At 35.0% G+C, this 20644-nt stretch overlaps 2 protein-coding genes across 2 annotated transcripts; both read right to left on the bottom strand.

Annotated features, from left to right (window-relative positions):
• Positions 1–1433: 1433 nt before the first annotated feature.
• On the bottom strand, positions 1434–4398 carry LOC126588351 (serine/threonine-protein kinase STY13-like). Its single transcript, XM_050253445.1, has 6 exons — positions 3688–4398; positions 2949–3070; positions 2552–2760; positions 2267–2441; positions 2002–2136; positions 1434–1864 (listed from the first exon to the last, which is right to left on the bottom strand). The coding sequence occupies exons 1-6, from the start codon at positions 3974–3976 to the stop codon at positions 1658–1660; spliced, it is 1137 nt and encodes a 378-aa protein (XP_050109402.1). The 5' UTR covers positions 3977–4398; the 3' UTR covers positions 1434–1657.
• Positions 4399–6523: 2125 nt separating this feature from the next.
• LOC126588350 (methylcrotonoyl-CoA carboxylase subunit alpha, mitochondrial) lies at positions 6524–12379 on the bottom strand. The gene is made up of 16 exons (XM_050253444.1): positions 11987–12379; positions 11437–11558; positions 11156–11303; positions 10898–11035; positions 10675–10770; positions 10537–10596; positions 10075–10167; positions 9876–9987; positions 9069–9173; positions 8733–8869; positions 8256–8490; positions 8011–8177; positions 7775–7891; positions 7423–7665; positions 7221–7316; positions 6524–6838 (listed from the first exon to the last, which is right to left on the bottom strand). The coding sequence occupies exons 1-16, from the start codon at positions 12311–12313 to the stop codon at positions 6833–6835; spliced, it is 2202 nt and encodes a 733-aa protein (XP_050109401.1). The 5' UTR covers positions 12314–12379; the 3' UTR covers positions 6524–6832.
• Between the last annotated feature and the right edge of the window lie 8265 nt (positions 12380–20644).

The following is a 20644-nucleotide window of genomic DNA, read 5'->3' as shown; positions in this document are numbered from 1 at the left end:
TCAGGAAATAAGAATTTACTTTTTGAAATTAGCATTTCGACCCCTCAAGTTTCGTACAATAACAAAATGTCCGCGGGTAACGTTGGCTTTGCGAATTAGGTTTTATGGTAATGAAACTCTTGTTTAGTGGTATTTTTTCTCACTTGTAAATGAGAGGATTCGAATTCGGCTCTCTTAGTTGGTATGTGTCACTCATAAATATAATTGACTCATTATATGTCGGCTCAACTTTCTTTTTATCCCAGACCCAATATCTAAGTATATTTATAAACTAGTCCAAAGACTGTGGAGTAAAATGTTTTCCTCAATTGTGGAAAAGAATTTTGATGGAGAGGTAAGTGGTGTATTCAACTAAAATTTTAAAATAATTAAAAGAGTTTAAACGATCAAGAACATTCAACCAGAATTTTAAATGAAATCATGAAAGTTTTAAGGTATTTAATTAAGATTTAATGGAGTTTATAAAAGTCCATAGAATTTGAGTGTATTGAATCATGATTTTAAAAGAGTGTAAAAGTTTCTTGTATTCAATCATGGTTTGATATAAAGGATTTTAAAAAATGAAGAATTTTGACGGATTTCATAGTGTATTTTAGGCTTTAACAAATCATGTCTCTCCTCTAAGGAGGAAATGGGAAAAGTCTAATATAAGAGGAGGGGAGATAGGGTCAGACCGCACAATAGACCAATCACACATTAGGTAACGAACTCTAAGGGAATCAAAACTTACAAAAATGATACATCTTCAATGTCTACATTAGTCAAACCGACCTTTCGATTGCAAGCGAAGAGTCACTAAACTGTAATAGTAGTTAGTAAGTTGATACTAGTATTCAATTTGAAAGAATGTCCCTACCAAATGTGAAAGGGGTACCTTATTATGTGCATTATTTATTGTTGGTTGATTTTCATGCCAATTGCATGTGTGCTTCATGTGGATATGGTAAGGGGGTGATTAAAAGTCCACAAATAGCAGAAGGATATCCACCAAATTTCCATATCCAAGATCCCTAAAGCCCCACACGTATCAAGTGGAACTGTCCCTTGAGATTTCTAGTGGAACATTAGGTAAATATGCATTGCACACCAAAAAAGTGGAAACCAATTTGATTTTGGGTTTCTAGTAGTATTCTTTCTTTTCTTAATTTCAAACAAGAAAGAATTGCCCATCGATTCTTCGTTTTCTCTTTGCAGGACGCCTATCCTTTCTTAATTGAACGGATTTTACAGTGTTAATGTCAATTTTTGTACGATAACACATTGATACATAATCCTATTGACATGTTAGCGGCCAATGTTATCGACATCTGATCTATATCATATCGACAATCTGTTATTTAATGAAGAACGAATGTCCTGTTTAGAGTATAACTGCCCCATCAAGATATTACCAAACCATGACAGTAAAAGTATCAGAATAAAACTACCAGACATTGCTGTAAAAGCTTGATTTCCATACTAATTTACAATAAGGATGAAGAAGGAACCACAAACAACAATATGGCTTTTCAAAAACGCTGTTTGTGCATTATTCAGAGATGAGAAGTGATTATTCAAAGACTGACTGCAGCTGCCTGCAGTCTAGCGCTGAACTGGTAAACTGGTTTTAATATGCAATGCACAATCTGTAAAGCTATATTACACGAAACAAAGAAGGTCATGGACCGCGAGGTGTGCCGAAACAGAAACAGCCGGTTGACTGGTCTTCAGGTATCATGCCGCCTCCCTTGCTCGTATCTATTGCGTACAACAGTTTCACAACCTCTTCCATTTCAGGGCGTTTATCCGGGCTTGCATCCCAGCATTTTCGCATGACACTAGCCAATGTGCTCGGACAACATCTTGGGATTTCTGGTCGTAAATTCTGCCATCCAAGCATAAAGTATTAGGACTAACATTTGGTGAACAACATAACTTCAAAGCCAAAGAAGAACAAGTTTTGCTACATTCAGTTAAAATCTCATAAAACAATTAAAGCATTATGTGCAACGACAAACCAACCTGTCGCACTACTGCAGATGAGACATCAGCAAAACTTAAATTAGGATAAGGCATGTCGCAACAATAGATTTCCCATAAGCAAATACCAAAACTATAGACATCACATTTCCTGTTGTATGGCTTGCCATCAAGGACCTACAAAAACCTTGATGTTAGAATTCTAATCCAATTTGCAGGGAGGGGAGTCTATAAATAAAAGAATGTCACTCGAGTCAAATTCGTTTACAACTAGATTTGGCAATGATTAATGAAAAGATGTAGGTACCTCTGGGGCCATGTACCCAAGGGTACCAGTCTCCCCAGTCATGTCCCTTGGGTTCTGAGCTTCCACTCGAGCAACACCAAAATCAGCAATTTTCAATGTTCTATGAGTATCAAGCAACATATTTTCCGTTTTGACATCACGGTGTACAATTTTCTTCGTGTGAAGATAACTCAAACTGAGAGAACGAAACACCGAGAACCAAATCCATTAGTTTAAAACCCAAACAAAAAAACAGAAATAAATCAAGCACAAAAAAAAAAAAAAAAAAAAAAGAACCCAACTTACCCTTTGGAGAGATCCAAAGCAAGTTGAATCACAACCTTGAAGGCAAGTTTCTTTCTTCTATTCCTGATCAAAAAGTTCTTCAGCGTCCCACCAGGAACATACTCAACAACAACGCAACAAGCTCTTGAAGGAGGAGAATTATGGCTATCGTTTGATGCGTTTTTAACGGGGATTTTAAGGTTGGAAGTTCCCATTGAAGCTCCGACAAACTGTCACAAATATAATGGTTGTAGTTTAAGTAGATAAATCTCTAAAATGTAAACCTGGAAATTGACAATTTGATAATACTCTGAAAACCAAAAAATTGTTAGGACAGCAAACGGTATCAAAGTTTTCATCTGAAGCTATTGTGACTTTATGCATACTGAGATGAAGAACCAATATATATTAACTTTACCTTTGGGATATTTGGGTGGTCAAGCTTATGCCATACAGCAACCTCTTGCTGAAACGACGCCCGAAGAGCAGCAGTTTCAGCTGCTGTGGCAATACAATCCTCCCCCCAATCCAATATCTTCACTATAATATCAAGAATACATCAAGCCATGAGAACAATATTGACAAGAAAAATACAGGATAACCTACGGTTAGGGGTTCATTATTCAATCAAATAACACTGCTTTCTTACATTCAATAAAATAATTTATGTATTTGTAAATTTGTATATATACCTAGGCAAACAGTCACATGTATTCTTTTTCTCCAATGAAGTAAACCCCCCGAGTCTAATAACGATGAAAGTGATTGACTCCAGCACACTAAAACCATTCTTAATAGATTCATTAACCATCTAATACGCAATCGCTAGCTCCTCCTGTCAATACCTATGGCCTGTTTGGGATCGCTATAGCACTTTTAGCTTAAGTGCTTATGAGCAGAATGGTTTTCTACAGCAATCCCAAACAAGCCCTTAATACTAAACCAAAACAAATACAGATGATGGCTTACCGTCTACTAACTCAACAAAATGTCAAATTTCTCAATTCCATTTCACTTCTGGTGAAAGTCATTGACCACTAAACTATGTTTTAAAGTCTCAAACATGGAAAACTTGGGTATTCAAACAAATCCTACACATCATCAAAATTGCAACAAAGAAAAAGAATCGAAATTGAATTGAAACGAAATCGAAGTACCTGCAACATCTTGGCCATCATAGGCGCCGCGGTACACAGTGCCATAGGTTCCATGAGCAATAACATGTCTTATATCCAACTTACCCAAATCAATCTCCCACTCTTCCATCTTTGCATTCGCCTCCCTCTCCCTCTCCCAACCCCTACTCAAGTGCTTCTCCAACTGGATATCCCAGCTCTTGAAATCGATCTTATCGGCACGAAAAAACACCTCTTTATCAACCCCTCCTCCCACATCCTTCCCCTTGGAACCCAAACTTCTCGACCTCTGAATTCCCTCAACTTCCATTTTTCACCGACTTCCCCAACTTTTACTCAAAAATCGAACTTCAAAAACCCAAAACAAAGAAACCCAATAACGAACATGCGATTTCGACACAACCCATGAATCAAAACCAACCAAAAATTTCTTTGTGCTGATCAAGTTCAAAACTTTAACACGAACAGACGCCAAATCTCAAAACTTCACAACGTAAAAAACTTCCTTAAACCCCCCGAAAACTCGATTGAAACTTTGACAAAGGAACTGGAACAATATAAACGGGCCCAGAAACCTTGGAGATGAAAAATCACATCAAATCGAGAAAAAAATCGGATGGGAAAAAAGAAGAAAAAAAGCAGAGAAAAATAGAGTTCTGGGTACCAAACGAGAGCGAGAAAGCCAAAAGAAAGAGGAGTGGATAGAATCGGAATTCGGAAAGAGAAACATCAAACGAAGACAATAATATATGGAAAATTTACGCGCCGGTTAGAGCAGTAAATTTATGGGTCAGGTAAAAAATCCCAGCTTGATTACGGAGTTTATTTACCTTCTTTTTAAACTGACTTACCGGTATTTTATGATTTAATCCTCCTTGAGATAAAAAATTTTAGTTCACTGAGGACACGGTTTGATAAAATAATATAATAATACAATTAGTAATTAGTATTCTGTGTTCTTGACATACTGAAATTTCTCTTATTTAGAGATGGTCCGTTCAAATATATGACTCCTCGATAAAATCAACAAAAATACGGTTTGTTTGATCCTAAATCGTATATGATTAGAGCCGCCTAATCTTAACTTCATCGAATAATTTTCTTTTTCTAATTTATTTTACAAATTCTTTTTTTTTTTAATTTTTCTTAATTGATTGGGATTGCATCATTTAATTTTGACAGCTGAGAAAAACGAAAACAAAGAATATTTTTGTTTGATGTCGACTGTGTGGTCCAAAAATGGAAATAAAAGAAAAAAATAATAATAAAACTGGTTGAATTTTTGAAGTCACCGACGCCACAAATATTCTAATGTCTAGTTCGTTCGTTGGAAGCTAAAGTTCGGTAGGTATATTCGCCGGACAACGTACCTTTTTCAAACACTTTCATCAATTTTTAATTTTGATTTTGTAACGATGTTGAGAGAGCTATATAATGAGACCCGTCATAATTAGATATCAAATATGTCAAACTATTAAAATTGAATGTGATACCTATCACTTACAAGTTGAACAAATTCATTATGACTGGCTACTAGTACAAGGCTAGGTAGGGAGCACCTTATTATACATGAACTTGTATTCATGGCTCCGAACGCGATGACGACAAACCCATTCCATACAAATCTCTCCACTTATAAATGAAAAATAATAATGCTGGATGGTATTGCTAGTGACTTGATTTGGGTTATTTTAGGGCTGGTTTGTGGTTGATTAAATGTTTTTTAAAAGCAATTTCTTAAAAAAGTTGAGCTAACTTGTGCTTGGTAAAAGAAAAAAAAAATGTTTTTTTTCATATATTTTTTCAAATCATATGTCTAAAACAACAGAAAACAAAATCAGCTCTAACCATACTTCTCAAAAAGCGTTTTTTCATTAGACGCTATTTTTTTGCTAAAAGCACTTTTAGCACTATAGTTTACCAAACATTTACCTTTTTTTTCAGCTGTTTATTCTCATAGCACATCAGAAACTGTTTTGAAGAAGAAAAAAAACACAATCACCCCAAACTAGGAAGGGATGGATAAAAATAAAACCAAGCATTGACAAACTATCTTATTGCCTTTTCCCCCTATTCCCCTAATTTTTGAAGAAATTGAATGGCATCCCCCTTTGTCCCCTACAACAACCCATCAAGCTGACTAACAAAAAGAAGAAGGTTTGGCACTAGAAGAAGAATAAATAAATGTCTAGGCACTTTTCATGTCATTTTCCAAAATGGTTCTTTGACATTTGCAAGGATTTAGAAAGTAGCCAAAATTTGAACGTGTGAAGAGACGTTTAGCTAAATTTTCGGCCACTAGATTCGAGCATTTGTCGAGAGGTCTCTAGGGTTTTTCTTAGCAGAATGATCCCTTGGTTAATTCTCTTAACTCACTTGGGACCCAAACAGGGCATATCTCTCCAACTTGAAGAATTGTACGATGCTAGAGATTACTTCCTTGTGAAGAAAAAACAAATGAATAGATGCCCAAATTAAGCTGTCATTAACTCAATTAGCCAAGGGATCATAAAAACAATTGGTGTCCTTTCTCGATCAACCCCTAGGTAAGGTCGAAACAGTTCATCGATTGTGACTAAGGCCAGTTAGTTAGAACAGTGTACCCAACCCCATGGCACCCGAGTTCAAATTCTCAGCCCGTAAATTAGAGTATTTACCAACAATTTTCTCTTTCAGCCTAAAGTGATGGTAGACTGTTACTAGCTACAATTTGTTGACCAAAAGCACAAGCTAGCTGTAATTTGAGACATTCTGATGCAGGAATGGATTGCATTTTTGGAAATTCGGCTGATGAATCTTATGCAATATAAACAAGGGCATAGAGTGATCTAGAGCTGTAGAGATATTAGCTGGAAAATGAAACAAAATATAACCGAACGCAATGACGTTCTAGAATTCATATAGCTGACCAACTTAGTGAGATAAGGCTTTGTACAGCCGACTCACTTAGTGGGGTAAGGCTTTGTTATTGTTGTTGTTGACATGAGGTTTCTTTTGTAAGATTTTATTATATGAATGACTATATACAAACAAGGCTATGAATTAGTTTCTTACAACTGAGATCGTGTCAAAGTTTCGATAACTCACTCTACTCGAGCACAACTTTGGAGCGTGGTCACGGCTCTTGCCGAAACTATTCAGAAACGATAGACTTGATGATGTATTGTTACTCCTGCACATATGCATATTATTCATTCAAAATTTAGAGCCCAAACATGGAAGTGTGCAAGTTATGATAACCACATTAAATCGTAGGCCAAAAACTCATGCATAGAGAACAGTTAAATGAAGGTCAACTCTTAGAAGTCTCTAAACAAGGACCGGAGATGTATTTTGTCCAGAAGTGCCTCGCACTTCAAAGCATTAAGCCGTCCTCAACGAAAAGGGGATAAAAGAAACGATTGTCATGTACTGTTTCAGGACAAATGCCAAACAACACATGCAACCGCGTTCTAATGATTCTGTGCTACCAGCTTTTACGCTTGTGCATGTAATTCTGTTTCAGTAAAGCTTCAATAACTCATACAGATGGTAGTAGAAAGCAAATGGCTAACCTTGATACTGAAGAGAACACTACCATCAGAAACCTGCTGGCCAGCTGCTAGATGAAGCCCGTGGACATAGCCCACTGATGGTGCCTTTACAACATGCTTCAAAATGTAAAAACGGAAAGAAAAAAAGATTAGAATTGATTTTGAATATTGCACATGGAAATAAAGTGTAGATGCACTATGCAACAGTAGCAGCAGTACAAACCTCCATCTTCATTGCCTCTAAAACTAGTATGGGCTGTCCTCCTTCCACCTTTGTCCCATCCTTGACCAGAAGCTTGACCACCAACCCAGCCATGGGCGCAACAACACTGCCCTGAGGGTATGACGATTTCTCAAATCTGGGCTTATGTTCGAGATCATCATTATCAGACAATTCAAGACCAATTTTCTGCTTAAAATGATGATGATGTGACCCATGCCATATATGAATGAGCTGGGTTTGGTCCTGCAAGCACAAATTGTAATCAACGAATTAATGATGATAGAACTCCAAATGAACAGAAATAAAAAAAAGTGTAATTCTCTGTGAAGGTGCATGCAGAGAACGGCATTACCTTGGAGTAAACAGCTAAGCAAACATCCATGATTACACCATCAGCTTCAACTCGGAAATCGTGGTTGCCTATGCAAGTTACTTTGACCTCCACACATTGGGAACTGTCTTCTTCTGCCTGCACAGATGTTTAGAAACTTGCTGAGGGAATGACTTTATGGAACACAGACAAGAAACAACTTGCACATAAGATACTATAGGGGAAGTTGCAAATATGGCCAATTAGCGTAAGACTACCTCAATCAGATAGCTCCCATCTTCTTTATAAGTGGTTGAAATCTTCAGTAACTTTGAGCCACTGCTATCGTATTCATTTTCCCACTCAAGCTCCATAGTATGTCTAGCACAATGATGGACTCTGAAGGGGGGAGAAGAATACCATATGGAGTTTATGCCTTTGCTGCCTGAACAGATAAGGAGAAATAAATGTTATAGCGGTTTAAGAACTGAATATGTTTGAAGATTAAAGACTTCCAATTTACCAGGAAGATTTTCTCTAAATTCAGAATTTTCCTTTTCAATGAGACACGCAGCTGCAAGTGTAGCACCAAATCTAGCAGCACCAGCCACTATGTCCACCAGTAGTGAATTACTAGGGTCGACAAAGAGGTCATCTTTAAAGCGTTCAATAAAATGGGTTTCCACATCACCATTTTCAAATGCCTGATGGCTAGCAAGTTTTAGCAGAAAATTGATGTTGGTTGGTAAACCTGCAACCTGTACATGAAAATTAGCATTAAAACACAAGGATCCATAATAAACTGAAACTACAGGATCGATATGAATTTGCAATATGCCTTCCACATGCCACGTATTGTCTACGGAGCCATTTAACGTTTTAAACTTTGCTGATTCATGGGCATCAGATATCTAATTCATCTAAAAAAGATAGCATGACATTGAATGATTGCAAAATGTACTTTAATGTGCAGAGGATGCAACTCGGGAATTGGTTGTACCTGAAACTTTGACAAACAATCCTTCAATTTCACCAATGCTGCAGTTCGATTTTCTCCCCATACTACAAGCTTAGCAATCATAGGATCATAATGCATGCTAACAGTGTCTCCACGTTCAACTCCAGTCTCAACTCTAACTGCTCATGGACAGACTCAACGTAAGAAACAAATACAAATAACCAAAGGACAGGAGATGATAATAATCAAAGACTTGTTTAGCTGTGATATCCCATAGCAACTGGTGCTCAAACAATCTATTATGCCAACTTGAGTGTTTGGGGATGGATTTTTTACTTTAATATCGATGAATCATATAAGTTTTGTACTGAGACATACCTGTTGGTGAGACTGGAACATGATGATAGTGATGAAGGACTCCAGTTGCTGGAAGGAATCCTTTCGGTACATTTTCAGCATATATTCGGGCTTCGAAAGCATGACCTTCATCATAATGAATAATTTTATCAAAAACCCAGAAGCTTAATAAATTTTTGCTTTCAACATATAGAATGAGCAAACTTGCATTAGTTCTGTCGACGCCTAAAGTTTGATCAGCTTATATCCGACCGCCAAACAACACAAACACACAAGAACACAAAATATATGTCGCTCACACAAAGTTGGGCCACGTTTATGTTGGTGTAGTTTCCGTTTCCACTATGATAACGTAGGTTACATTGTACATGGAGGCTTGAGAGCCTTTGGGAGAGAAAAAGAGTTAGGGTTAAAATGAGAGTAATGGGAGGTCATCGCTAGAATGAGGATGAGCTTCTTGATGTAAGCTAAATAGTAAGGCCCAAATAGGGTCAACGAATTCTAAGATTTTTTGTATCCAAGTTATTACGAAATATTCATTTTATGTCATAAATGAGCTTCTTGATTGCCTGATAAAATTCATCAAACAAATTTTGGCATCTAGGGAACATTTTGTAATTTTAAATTAATAGCACAGCACTTTAAGGTACCCTTGTCATAGAATAGGCAATATCTGACTAAGTCAAATCAATATAGAACCACCAAGCATTCAGCTTAAACCTAGTCAAGAGTCATTTTGGAAGTAGCATTGTATATGCAATAAGCTTGGCTAAGACCTCTTTCAAGACTTTTTCTTCTTCACATTTGTTCAAGAAAAAAAAAGGTCACCTGATAAGGGGATCTGTGACTGACTAATAGGAAGATGTTCTCCGTTTGCAACACGAATTTGCCACTCTACAAGATCTTGGCCGACAATCATCTCAGTCACAGGATGCTCAACCTGCAGAAACATCAAATAACCTATAAGACTCTGGTAAGTTCATTGACTGAAATAGAATAGAACAGGATGGTTAAAGGCTTAAAGCACCTGAAGTCGAGTGTTCATCTCCATGAAATAAAATTGGCCTGAGACTGTATCAACTATAAACTCCACGGTGCCAGCATTGTGATAACCAACTGCCTTTATTTATCAACAGAGACTTCAAAGTTTAGGGATATAGAGAGATTGTACGCTTTTATTTGTAGCCTGAGAATTGAGAGAAACGTGTCTACATAATCTGGAGAAACTATTACTTCCCCCAAACTGTGAGCCAAAATTTTGTAAATTATAAGGATATAGAGAGACTGTAATTACAGTTAGCTAACTTCTTGCTTTTGATGGGGGCTAAACACTCCATGCACAAAAGTAGAGACCCATGATTAGGTAGAACTCAGGTTGGCTAAGTATCATCCAACAAGAATGGTGATCAGTAAAGGGCATCATTCTTGATCTAATCAGGGGCCATTTGTGTATCAGGTATAAAACAGATGACTATTAAAAGTACCTCACCTTGGCAGCAGATACAGCAGCTTGACCCAAGTGAGATCGAAAGTCATTAGAAACATTTGGCTGCACGAAGGAATTTCCATTACAACTCTACTTTTACAATGACAAATCGACACTGACAAGACAGGAAATGAACATTACAGCTGGGGCTTCTTCAATTATTTTCTGGTGTCTTCTCTGGACGCTGCAATCTCTTTCATATAAATGTAGAACATTCCCATGTTTGTCCCCAAAGATCTACAATATCAAACAATCACCAAAAATCAAATCGCACGGTTTTATGTGAAATTAATATGACAATGAGCTGAACTTTACTGGATACAGTATCAACTACAATATACTTCTATGTTGTGCTGGGCGTTACCTGAACTTCTATGTGCCTTGGCCGTGTAATATACTTCTCCAACAATATTGTGCTAACGCCAAAAGAAGCAGCAGCCTCACGTTGTGCTCCCAAAAAAGCTTCGACAAATTCATCAGGACTCTGCACAATCCTCATACCCTAGAAATATCTAAAGTATAAGAACATTATGTGAAGAAACAGCTGAACCATAAGAACATCTTGTGAAGAGAAACAAAAAAATATCTCGACTTTTGACGACGGGAAGCAAAGAAGGGATACCTTTCCTCCACCTCCATGAGTTGGCTTTATTAAGATTGGATATCCAATCTTGTCAGCTTCTAACTTCATTAGATCAATATCTTGATCGTTACCATGATATCCAGGCACAAGCGGCACCCCTGCCGCACCCATTATTCTCTTTGAAGCACTGATAACCATATTCAACATTAATAGGAATGAAATGATTGCTCAGCAAACAAGAAAATAAACCATACAGAACGGAAACAAACCCATGACACAACCAGTTCATACAACATCAGTAAAAAGGCAGTGACACATACCTTTTATCACCCATGTCGCGAATGGCAGATGCCGGAGGCCCGATAAATGTAAGACCTTTATCTTCACAAAGTTGAGCAAAGTCAGCACTTTCCGACAGAAAGCCATAGCCAGGATGAATAGCCTAGTAAACACAAAAACAAAGCTATCCAGTCCAATAAGCACAAATTTTAGAAAAATAAAACCAATTTCCAATCCTCCAAGCAGTAATACAAAATTTCCAAAACAAAAGAACCATGTGCTTATTCAAGAACAAAATTATCCAATCCAATAAGCACAAATATTAGAAAAGTCAAACCATTTTCCAATCCTCCAAACAGTCACAAAAATTTCCAAAACAACATATCCATGTACTAATCCAAGAACAAAATTACCAAATCCAATCAGCATGATTTCAATTATCAAGCAAACATATCCAATCCAATAAGCACAACTTTAAAGCTTTAAACAATCAAATTATTTGTTGAGTCTCCAAAAATATTGAAACTTCGGCAATGCAATGAGCTAATGGTGATATTTGAGCTACTCAGCTACATTCTCGGCGATTCTGACCTGAGCGCCAGTACGAACGGCGGCGTCGAGAATCGAGGAGGCGTTGAGGTAGCTGAGCCGTGCCGGTGGAGGTCCAATATGCACGGCCTCGTCGGCCGATTTGACATGAAGCGAATACCTATCGGCGTCGCTGTAAACGGCGACGGTTTGAATCCCGAGTCGCTTGGCTGTCCGCATGATCCTGCAGGCTATTTCGCCTCTGTTCGCTATCAGAATCTTCTCTATCCTCCGCGGCTCGGAGGCCGAGAATTCTCTTACTGTTACTATCCGGAAATGGAAGGCTTTGCCGGAGAGCTTCCGGCGGAGGACGGTGGCGAACGACGGCATCGTTTTGGTTTGAGCTCTGCGAGTGTGAAGCAGCGGAGACAGTATACAGGTTTCGTGTTTTTGTCGTGTTGCGCACTTACGTGTAGAAATTAGTAAATTATTATTATTATTATTTTTTTTTTGAGGATAATTCAGTGCATGGGTTCGGGATGGGATTGTTTGTGATAAACATGGAAACTGACACTGATGAGGTGCTTACCTGGCAAAACCATCCAATCCGATACCAACTCCAATTTGGGCTTCGTTGGGCTACTTGCTTTTTGGGCTTCATTGGGCTTATACAAACATTAAGTTTTGTTCTTTCGACAAATGATCGTGGATGTGTACTCAGAAATCAGAACCTCGTCCAACAAAGTGGAGATTCAAGCGATACTAGATCAAGGGCTGTAGGTAGTGAATTAGAGAATCTCCAAAAGAGACGTCAAAAAATTCAAATCAGTATTAACAGTGAAAAAAATGATAGCAACAATATTTTTCAACTGAAAAGTCAATTCTAATGTGACATAATGTGGAATGACAACCATTACGTTTGCAGCCAAAATTAACAGCAATTTCAAATCATGTTTAATTGATTATTAATGTTTTACCATTATTATTATTTTGTGTTATAAAAATATTTATTATTATTTTTAATTGATTATTAAAGGCTTTTAATTTGACATATCGGATGGAGAGCAAATCTAAAAGATGTTCAAGTGTCATATAAGCTATCAAATTTAAATTTTATATTTAAAATGTGACATCTTATGTGGATCATTTATGATGAAGAAGATGGTTTGTTTTACTTTCATTAGGCCTTCCATCGTCTGAAAAAAGTATGTGTGGTACCAATAATATAGGAATCAAACTCTTACGTTTGGTTGAAAAATCTAAAGTACTAACACACAAGAAATTAGGTATGTCATACCTAAACAACCAAACATAAAACCATCATGAGAATCATTTATCTAATACCTGAGTAACCAAATATCATTCTCATATCTTTATCCGCCATCAGTTATTTTCTGACTTATCGTATCCCAAGTAAGTAAACATACCTTAAAGCTTTAGGGGAAAATCCCCATCTTAGTTACTTAGACATTATACACAAATCAAAGATCTGATATATGCATGGGACCATATTTACAAGAATATTAGTTAGTGGGTCAATTAACTTTTTCCATGTCAGAACAAAATAACAAAGGTTTGATTGATCAAGAAATGACAAAATGCAAGGACTGGCCATTATCCCAAGAGGCAACAACCCTGGCTATTATTTCCAATGGAAAATCATCGTTTGTGTGTCATCTAAGCTTGTGATTAAGATGGAGAGCACATGCATCATCACCAGCCTCACACTTGTCCACACTTTTACCTAACACAATCATGGCATTCGCAAACCGTATGATAAAAAGCAATTTAGAATCTATGACATGTTTGCTTTGCTGGCTAAACCAATCCAAATGTACAGATCCAGAATTTACCCTCGTTAATATATTATATATATGTACTCTTTCAGAAAGGGCCAGTTAGTTGCTCACTTGTTAGCTTTATAGCAAAAATGTTCCGTTGAGGTTGTTATAACTTATTATTTTGGTATTTGATATTAAAAATTAATAAAAATGATATTTGAGTTTTTCTATAGTAAATCATTTTAGTCATTTCGCGAAAAAATCTATCAATATTCTTGTTAAGTGGAGGGGTTAGTTTGATAAACATACCATTAAAAAGGTGATCACGTGATTGTTCACGTAATTGATAGATATTTAACAAAATGACTAAAATAATTTACGGTGAACAAACTTAGAGGCCATTTATGTCGATTTTCATTGTTAGAGATCAAAGTAAAAAATGATGTTAATTTCAAAAATCATTTTGGCTAAAAAAACCTTCACTTGTTTCAGCCCTTCATTGGTTTGTCTTAATATAGTACGATACATTTCACTACTTGTTAAGTGAAAACTTTTTATTTTAATTTTTATAAATAACGAGTTTGATATTAAATTAGGATAACTAACTTATTATGTAGCTTAAATTTTAAAGATGTGCTATTCACACATCATTTTTACTTCTCACACACCATTTGTTAATTTATGTTCGTTAATCTTCTTCAATTCATCAAATCAGACGGCTGAAAACCAAAAAAGTATAAAAAAAAATTAAAAAAATGTGTGGATATCATATCCTAAATTTTATTGCATGTATGTGAATATGAATATATGGTTCGTAAAAGTGGAGGACTTTCTATGTGTTACTGATGGGGATTGGTGAGGGTAGTAGTTCGTTTTGGTGGCTGACAAAGTTGGCACCTAGGTTTGGACGCTACATTTGACTTGCGGTCAGTCCTAGAAGCTCCCACTCACACAGTGCACTGTGTATCTTGCTTACTTGTTCTCACGCGTCACATGCGCACGCTATTCAACCTATTCTTAATTAGGTGGCGTAATATACATTAACAGTTGAGAATCATCTACTAATATGTAGACAACTAATCAAAGGCTCTTTTACGTTATTATAACTACTTTTTTATTTTTGCAATGTTTAAGACGCCTACGAATAACATGCATCAACGGCTGATAGTCACTCACTAAAACATAAACGAATAACTGCAACATTCTTATTCTTTTTAAGAACTATACTTATGCATCAACGGTTAAAACTCATGTCAGTTCACTCATTAACTCATAAGTGCTCTCCAAAAGCATTATTGAGCTTCTTCATCACTATGATTATTTCATTCTTTTTGTAGTAATTATATGTTATCCTAGAGATATATAGAGGCTGTGTACAAGCATAACTGAAAACCTTGATTTGTAGGGTTTAGCTTCCATGCAAATTTTGTGCAACCATGTGGCCTGGTGACTTTGGTTCAAGTCACCATTTGCTTTTGCTTAATAAACACGCAGATCAAAATTTCTGGAAATAGCAAAGTCCCATTGCCTTGGCCAAAATTCTATATCCCGTGCTAATGTTTAACTTGCTAGGAGAGACTAATGCTCTCAGTCGCACTCCAAGTTTCCAACCATGCATGGTGACCCCAACGTAGAAGACACCCTCTCTCTCTCTCTCTCTCTCTCTCTCTCTCTCTCTCCAATTTAAACCTTCATTTTTAACTAGAGATTTTTTTGTGTGTCGAGGCGCCTGTTACATTAATTGTTATAATACAACCAACGTTTAAAATATCAATACAAGTAAAAATTGATATGCAAATTTATGAAAATATTGATGGATATATAAATATCGATGTTGATATCAGTTACATTTGACGGAAAATTATGGAAATTTGCACGAGGGTGGGTATATCAAACTCATTCAGATTTAGTCGAAATTAGAGGAAATTTTCTTTAAAAAAATTCTAAAGTTCAAAAGAAGTAATGGATTCCAGCAAAAATTATATAGTGAAAAAGTAAATATCATCAATATTCATTTATTTTTCTATATCTCGTCGATATAAATAAAGTTTCCATTTCACCCTCTTTTCATATCCTTCTTTTTTCGACCGAAATATCAACAACTTCATAGATGTTTTAAACATTGAATGGTTGGAAACTTGAAGAAATTGTATTTCTACTAATTATATTATAACATTTGTGTACCTACCGTATTCTCAAGCATATAAAAATAAATTCATTGTGTAATATCCTTTCTAATTAGTACTTGATTGTTATCTAACGGTCAAAGCCTCCAGAGCTTTGGTTTTTGTGTGGCCTTTTTCAGTTTTTTGGGAGGCTGCTAATTCTGGAGACCTTTATTGAATAATTCATAATAATCAAGTAATCAAATCTAGATATTATTCTCTTTTTTTTTTCTTTTTTTTTAATAATTCATCTTTTAAAATTCCTTTCGGCACAAGAGTCTAAACAATATCACTTCCCACTCATATGGGCTTTTGAGAACCCTAGCTACCAACAAGATGATCGAACCTAATTTTGATCCCTTTTCTAATCTCTTCGTTTCTGCCAATTTAGCATAATTTGTGTAGATTTATACACTCATAAGTCATAAGACAACAAACAACACAATAGTGGTAATTATCTCTATCTTAGTTAAGACATATTCTCGAAATTTATGATAACAGACATCGCGGGATCAAACTAAAATGAAGAGTTGGACTCTTGTTTCTTTATCTCTCTTTAAAGAACATGAGTTTGTCTTCAGTAGTCCAACTTCAATTTCTTAAGACTATCTTTACCGTTTATTTTTTGAACTACTCAATATTTTCAGATTATAAAATAAAAATTGGAAAACTTTTACAAAAGGAAAAAGGTTCGAGAACTGTAGATTAACTCGGTTGATGGAGGCATATGGGTGGACAACTACTTTTTCAGGTTCCTCAACTAGTATCGATGGGTGGACAACTACTTTTTCAGGTTCCTCAACTAGTGTTATGATTATGCCACGCGTGATCTCTAACACTATAACGGTTTGGTATGTGTTTTTTTTTTTTTTTTAAATAAATTAATTACTAACCTTATTTCAACTTTATATTTGAACTACTTCATTTACAGTTACATGCAAAATCGTGGTTAACTTGTAATTATTGTGAGGATGTGAAGGTAAAAGAGTTCAATATCGGTAAAAGAGAAATTTTGTAAGGGCTTATAAAAATTTGAGTTACTCTCCACATCGTCAATTAATTTTATAGTAGAACACAAGCTTATCCCCCCCCCAAAAAAAAAAACCATTCTATAGCCCCAACACTTTGTATTGCAGGAAACTTCTGTGTACTAGTAGTTCTGGTTAGCCTACTTGGCTAAGCACACTCTCAATTGAGAGTATTTTTGCTCATCACCATTATTTTGGCGTATGCTCACCATACACGTAATCATTTACTCCTTTTAACTAACTTTAGTTAATTTTCACATTAAATGTTATTTTCCAATTTTGAAAAAAATAACTAAGGTTAAGTAAAAAGGTACATGGCAAATGATTAGGTATATAACGAACATACACCAAGGTTCTCAACTTGCCCGACTCTGGCATTGTTGTTTCATAAGGGTGTACTTTCCCACTGGCTTCCTTCTCTTGGTGGCTGCATATTGAATATGTGGAGTGTTTGTTTGAGAATAACGATGAAATTTGTTTATTTTGTTTCTGTGACTTGGCTGGGTTTTCTCTTAGGAGTTTTCAGGGGTTGGTTCGTGGTCGGTGGCAAGCGCTTCGATGACAGAAGAGGATCCATGCATTTAAGGTTTAAGATTTTCATGCATCTGGACCTCCAGATATTCCTACATCATGTTTTATTTCTCACACACCTTTTTAACTTTCGGTTGTCGGATCGGATGAAATGAAGAAGATCAACGAACAGAAATTAACAAAAGATGTATAAGAAATAAAAATAAATGTGTGGATAACGCATTCCATGATAAATAGAAGGAAATTAAAAGGTAGGTCAATTATTTGTTAATCATTTCATATCTTACATGTTTCTGAGCATCAAATTCTATACCATTTTAATATGATTAGGAGCCGTGTCAAAAACATAGTTCCCTCTCTTAAGGAAAAAGACTCGCTGCCTATTTATTTAGGCAAAGTCTGTAGCAAGGACTGATGTCAAATAGCATGTAACTGTCAAGTCTTATTAGTTGGAACTTGGAAATTTGGAAATTCATTATTTGTTGGGTGAACAAGGTAGTTGGAGTTCTTCAGTTTTCTTTTTTCTTCCGATACTAATTATTCTACTTATTAGTACAATTTAGTAATATTTGTTTTTACTTGTAAGTGAGAGGTAGTTCGATTCTTGTTAAAGGTGAATTTGAATTACATTAATGCTAACACATTGTAAGACTTAGTTCATCATCTATCATTTAGTATAGATAATATCGTTTGTTAAAAAAAAATATATCACTTATATACCTAGTAGTTACTCTTTTTTCCAAACACCTTTGAAAGTCAAATCAAACATGACCGTTAAGATTTTTTTCCTAACACTTTGGCTATTAACATTGAAAATTGTAGAGTCATTATTATCTATATATGTATGACTCGTTTGAAAGTTTTTTTTTAAATAACTAATACTATTTTTGGTGAAAATATTTTTGAAACTAATTTTTAATAAAAATACAAGTGACATATAAAAAATATTTCAAATATTTTTAGAACCCAATTTTTTTTTAAAACATGCTTTAATTATTATAACAGTATTTTCAAGCGAGATCATGTGTGCATTCCACACAATGTCACTCTCTCCATATTATTATCAATAAGGATAAGAGGGTGCGGATAGAATTAGAACTTGACAATTTTTATATGGAGAATTTTTTTAGTCGCGTGACAAATGACGACCGTCCTAGCATTTGCAGCCGCAACCTCCCACCTTTTGACACCGTGTGATTTCTGCCAAGTATCAGACAGATTCTCGTTTCCTTTTCCCGGTTATTTACCATAATGCCCTTTCACTGCCAAATCTATCCATTATACATATATAAGAAATGGAAAAAGTGAATAGTGATTTGGTGTCAACATGCTTCAACAAAAATATTTGGATAAAAATGCTCCCAAAACAAAAAAACTTCAAAGGTATTCCAAAATAATACATCAAATAAGGTACGACCATTTTTGTCATTTTAAAAATATTTCTTTAATAATTTACTTTTTGGTGTTTTTTTTTAATTAGTACCTCACAATAAACTAACAATAATGTGATTCAATTTTTTAATTTTTAAACACGTTCAAAACATCTTAAGAGACGTATAATGCCGACTATAAAAAATGTTTTTTGCACGCGGATAACAATGTGATTAAATAAGTTATCAATTGATTGTTTTTTTTTAACAAAATGATATTATCTACATTAAGGGAGAGTGAGTGAGCTTAGCCTCACAATGGGCTAGCAATAATGTGATTCAATCAGTTATTTAGTAAATATCATTTTCTCTATTTTTAAACACGTTTAAAACATCTTAAAAGACGTGTAATGCAAGTTATAAAAAAGATCTTTTGCACAAGGATAATAGTGTGATTAAATTAATTGTCAAATGATTTTTTTTTAAATAAACAATATTATTTACACTAAGGAAAAAGAGGTGAGTTTAGCCTCACAATAAACTAGCAATAATATGATTCAATTAATTGTTTATTAAATATTACTTTCTATATTCTTAACGTAAATTATGTAGAGATCGATTTTATTATGTGAATACAGCTGCTTTAATTGGTTTATGAGGGATTTCTTCTAGCATGATATAAAATTATTCATTTACTTCAAATATTTAACTTTCCTTTTGTCAATTTATGCATATAAATACATAAAACATATAAGTCGGGAGTAGCACGCCGTGATTCAAAATATGTCTTATGCATACGCGTGAGCGCGTGCATGAAGGCTAGTCCTAAATAAGAATGTAGGTATGCTGCTCACGCGCGTGCATGAAGGCTAGTCCTAAATAAGAATGTAGGTATGCTGCTCAAATGTATGTTTCAAAGTTTTTTAATACAAGTGATGTTTTGCACTATGTTAACAAAGAGAGTTAGATTTGAACATGAAACGCAACGGATTAAAGCATAAGACTCTAACTACCAGGACAATTTGTTGAAGGGTTGGTTTGAGATTGTGGTGCTTTAAAAAAAACCTAGAACATCAAATGTGTTTGATAAAATAAAAAAAAAAGTTTTTTTTTTAAATATTGTTGTCATTGACAATAGAAAAGCAGAAGTACGGTCTAAAGCATAATAATCAATATCCATTTAATAAAATTTTCAAATAGCAAGTATACACCAACATATTTTGCAAAATTACAATCATTGTCCCTATATTATTCTCTTTGACAATTATTATATCACATTAATAACATACCCTTTTTAGTCATTTAACATATTCACAACAATTTATTTAAAAGTTTACCAAATACTCAAACATTGTTTTTTTTAAAGCATTTTTACAAAAAAAAAAAAAAATTTATCAGACATTCAACAACTTGATTTTACAACTATTTATTCTCATACCACAACAGAAGCAATTTTTTTATTTTTTTAAAGCATAACAATACCAAACTAACCATAAATGTATGTTTTTATTGTTTACAAATCATGTTCTTAATCAAAAAAAAATTTCTTAGTACAATGATGTATTTTACACTAAGAGAAGAGAGAGTTCGGGTAAGCCACATAATGAGCAACTTAATTTAGTATCGAATTCGCCATCTACGGAGTTCTAATCTAAGACCTCTCACTTATAACTGAAGAGGAATATCACCAGACAGTAGTGTTGAGTGACTTAATCAAAGTTATTATTTATGAATTAGAAACCATTAAATAAATGGAGTTTTAACGAAACACTCATGGTAATGTTCATTTTAACGAAAAATAATATTTTTACTCTAAAAAGTCACTCATGATACTATTCACTTACAA

This window comes from Malus sylvestris, chromosome 11, assembly GCF_916048215.2.
Source record: "Malus sylvestris chromosome 11, drMalSylv7.2, whole genome shotgun sequence".
NCBI lineage: Eukaryota > Viridiplantae > Streptophyta > Magnoliopsida > Rosales > Rosaceae > Malus > Malus sylvestris.
Note: the sequence above shows the minus strand (reverse complement) of the source record. Positions and strands in the feature narration are given on the sequence as shown.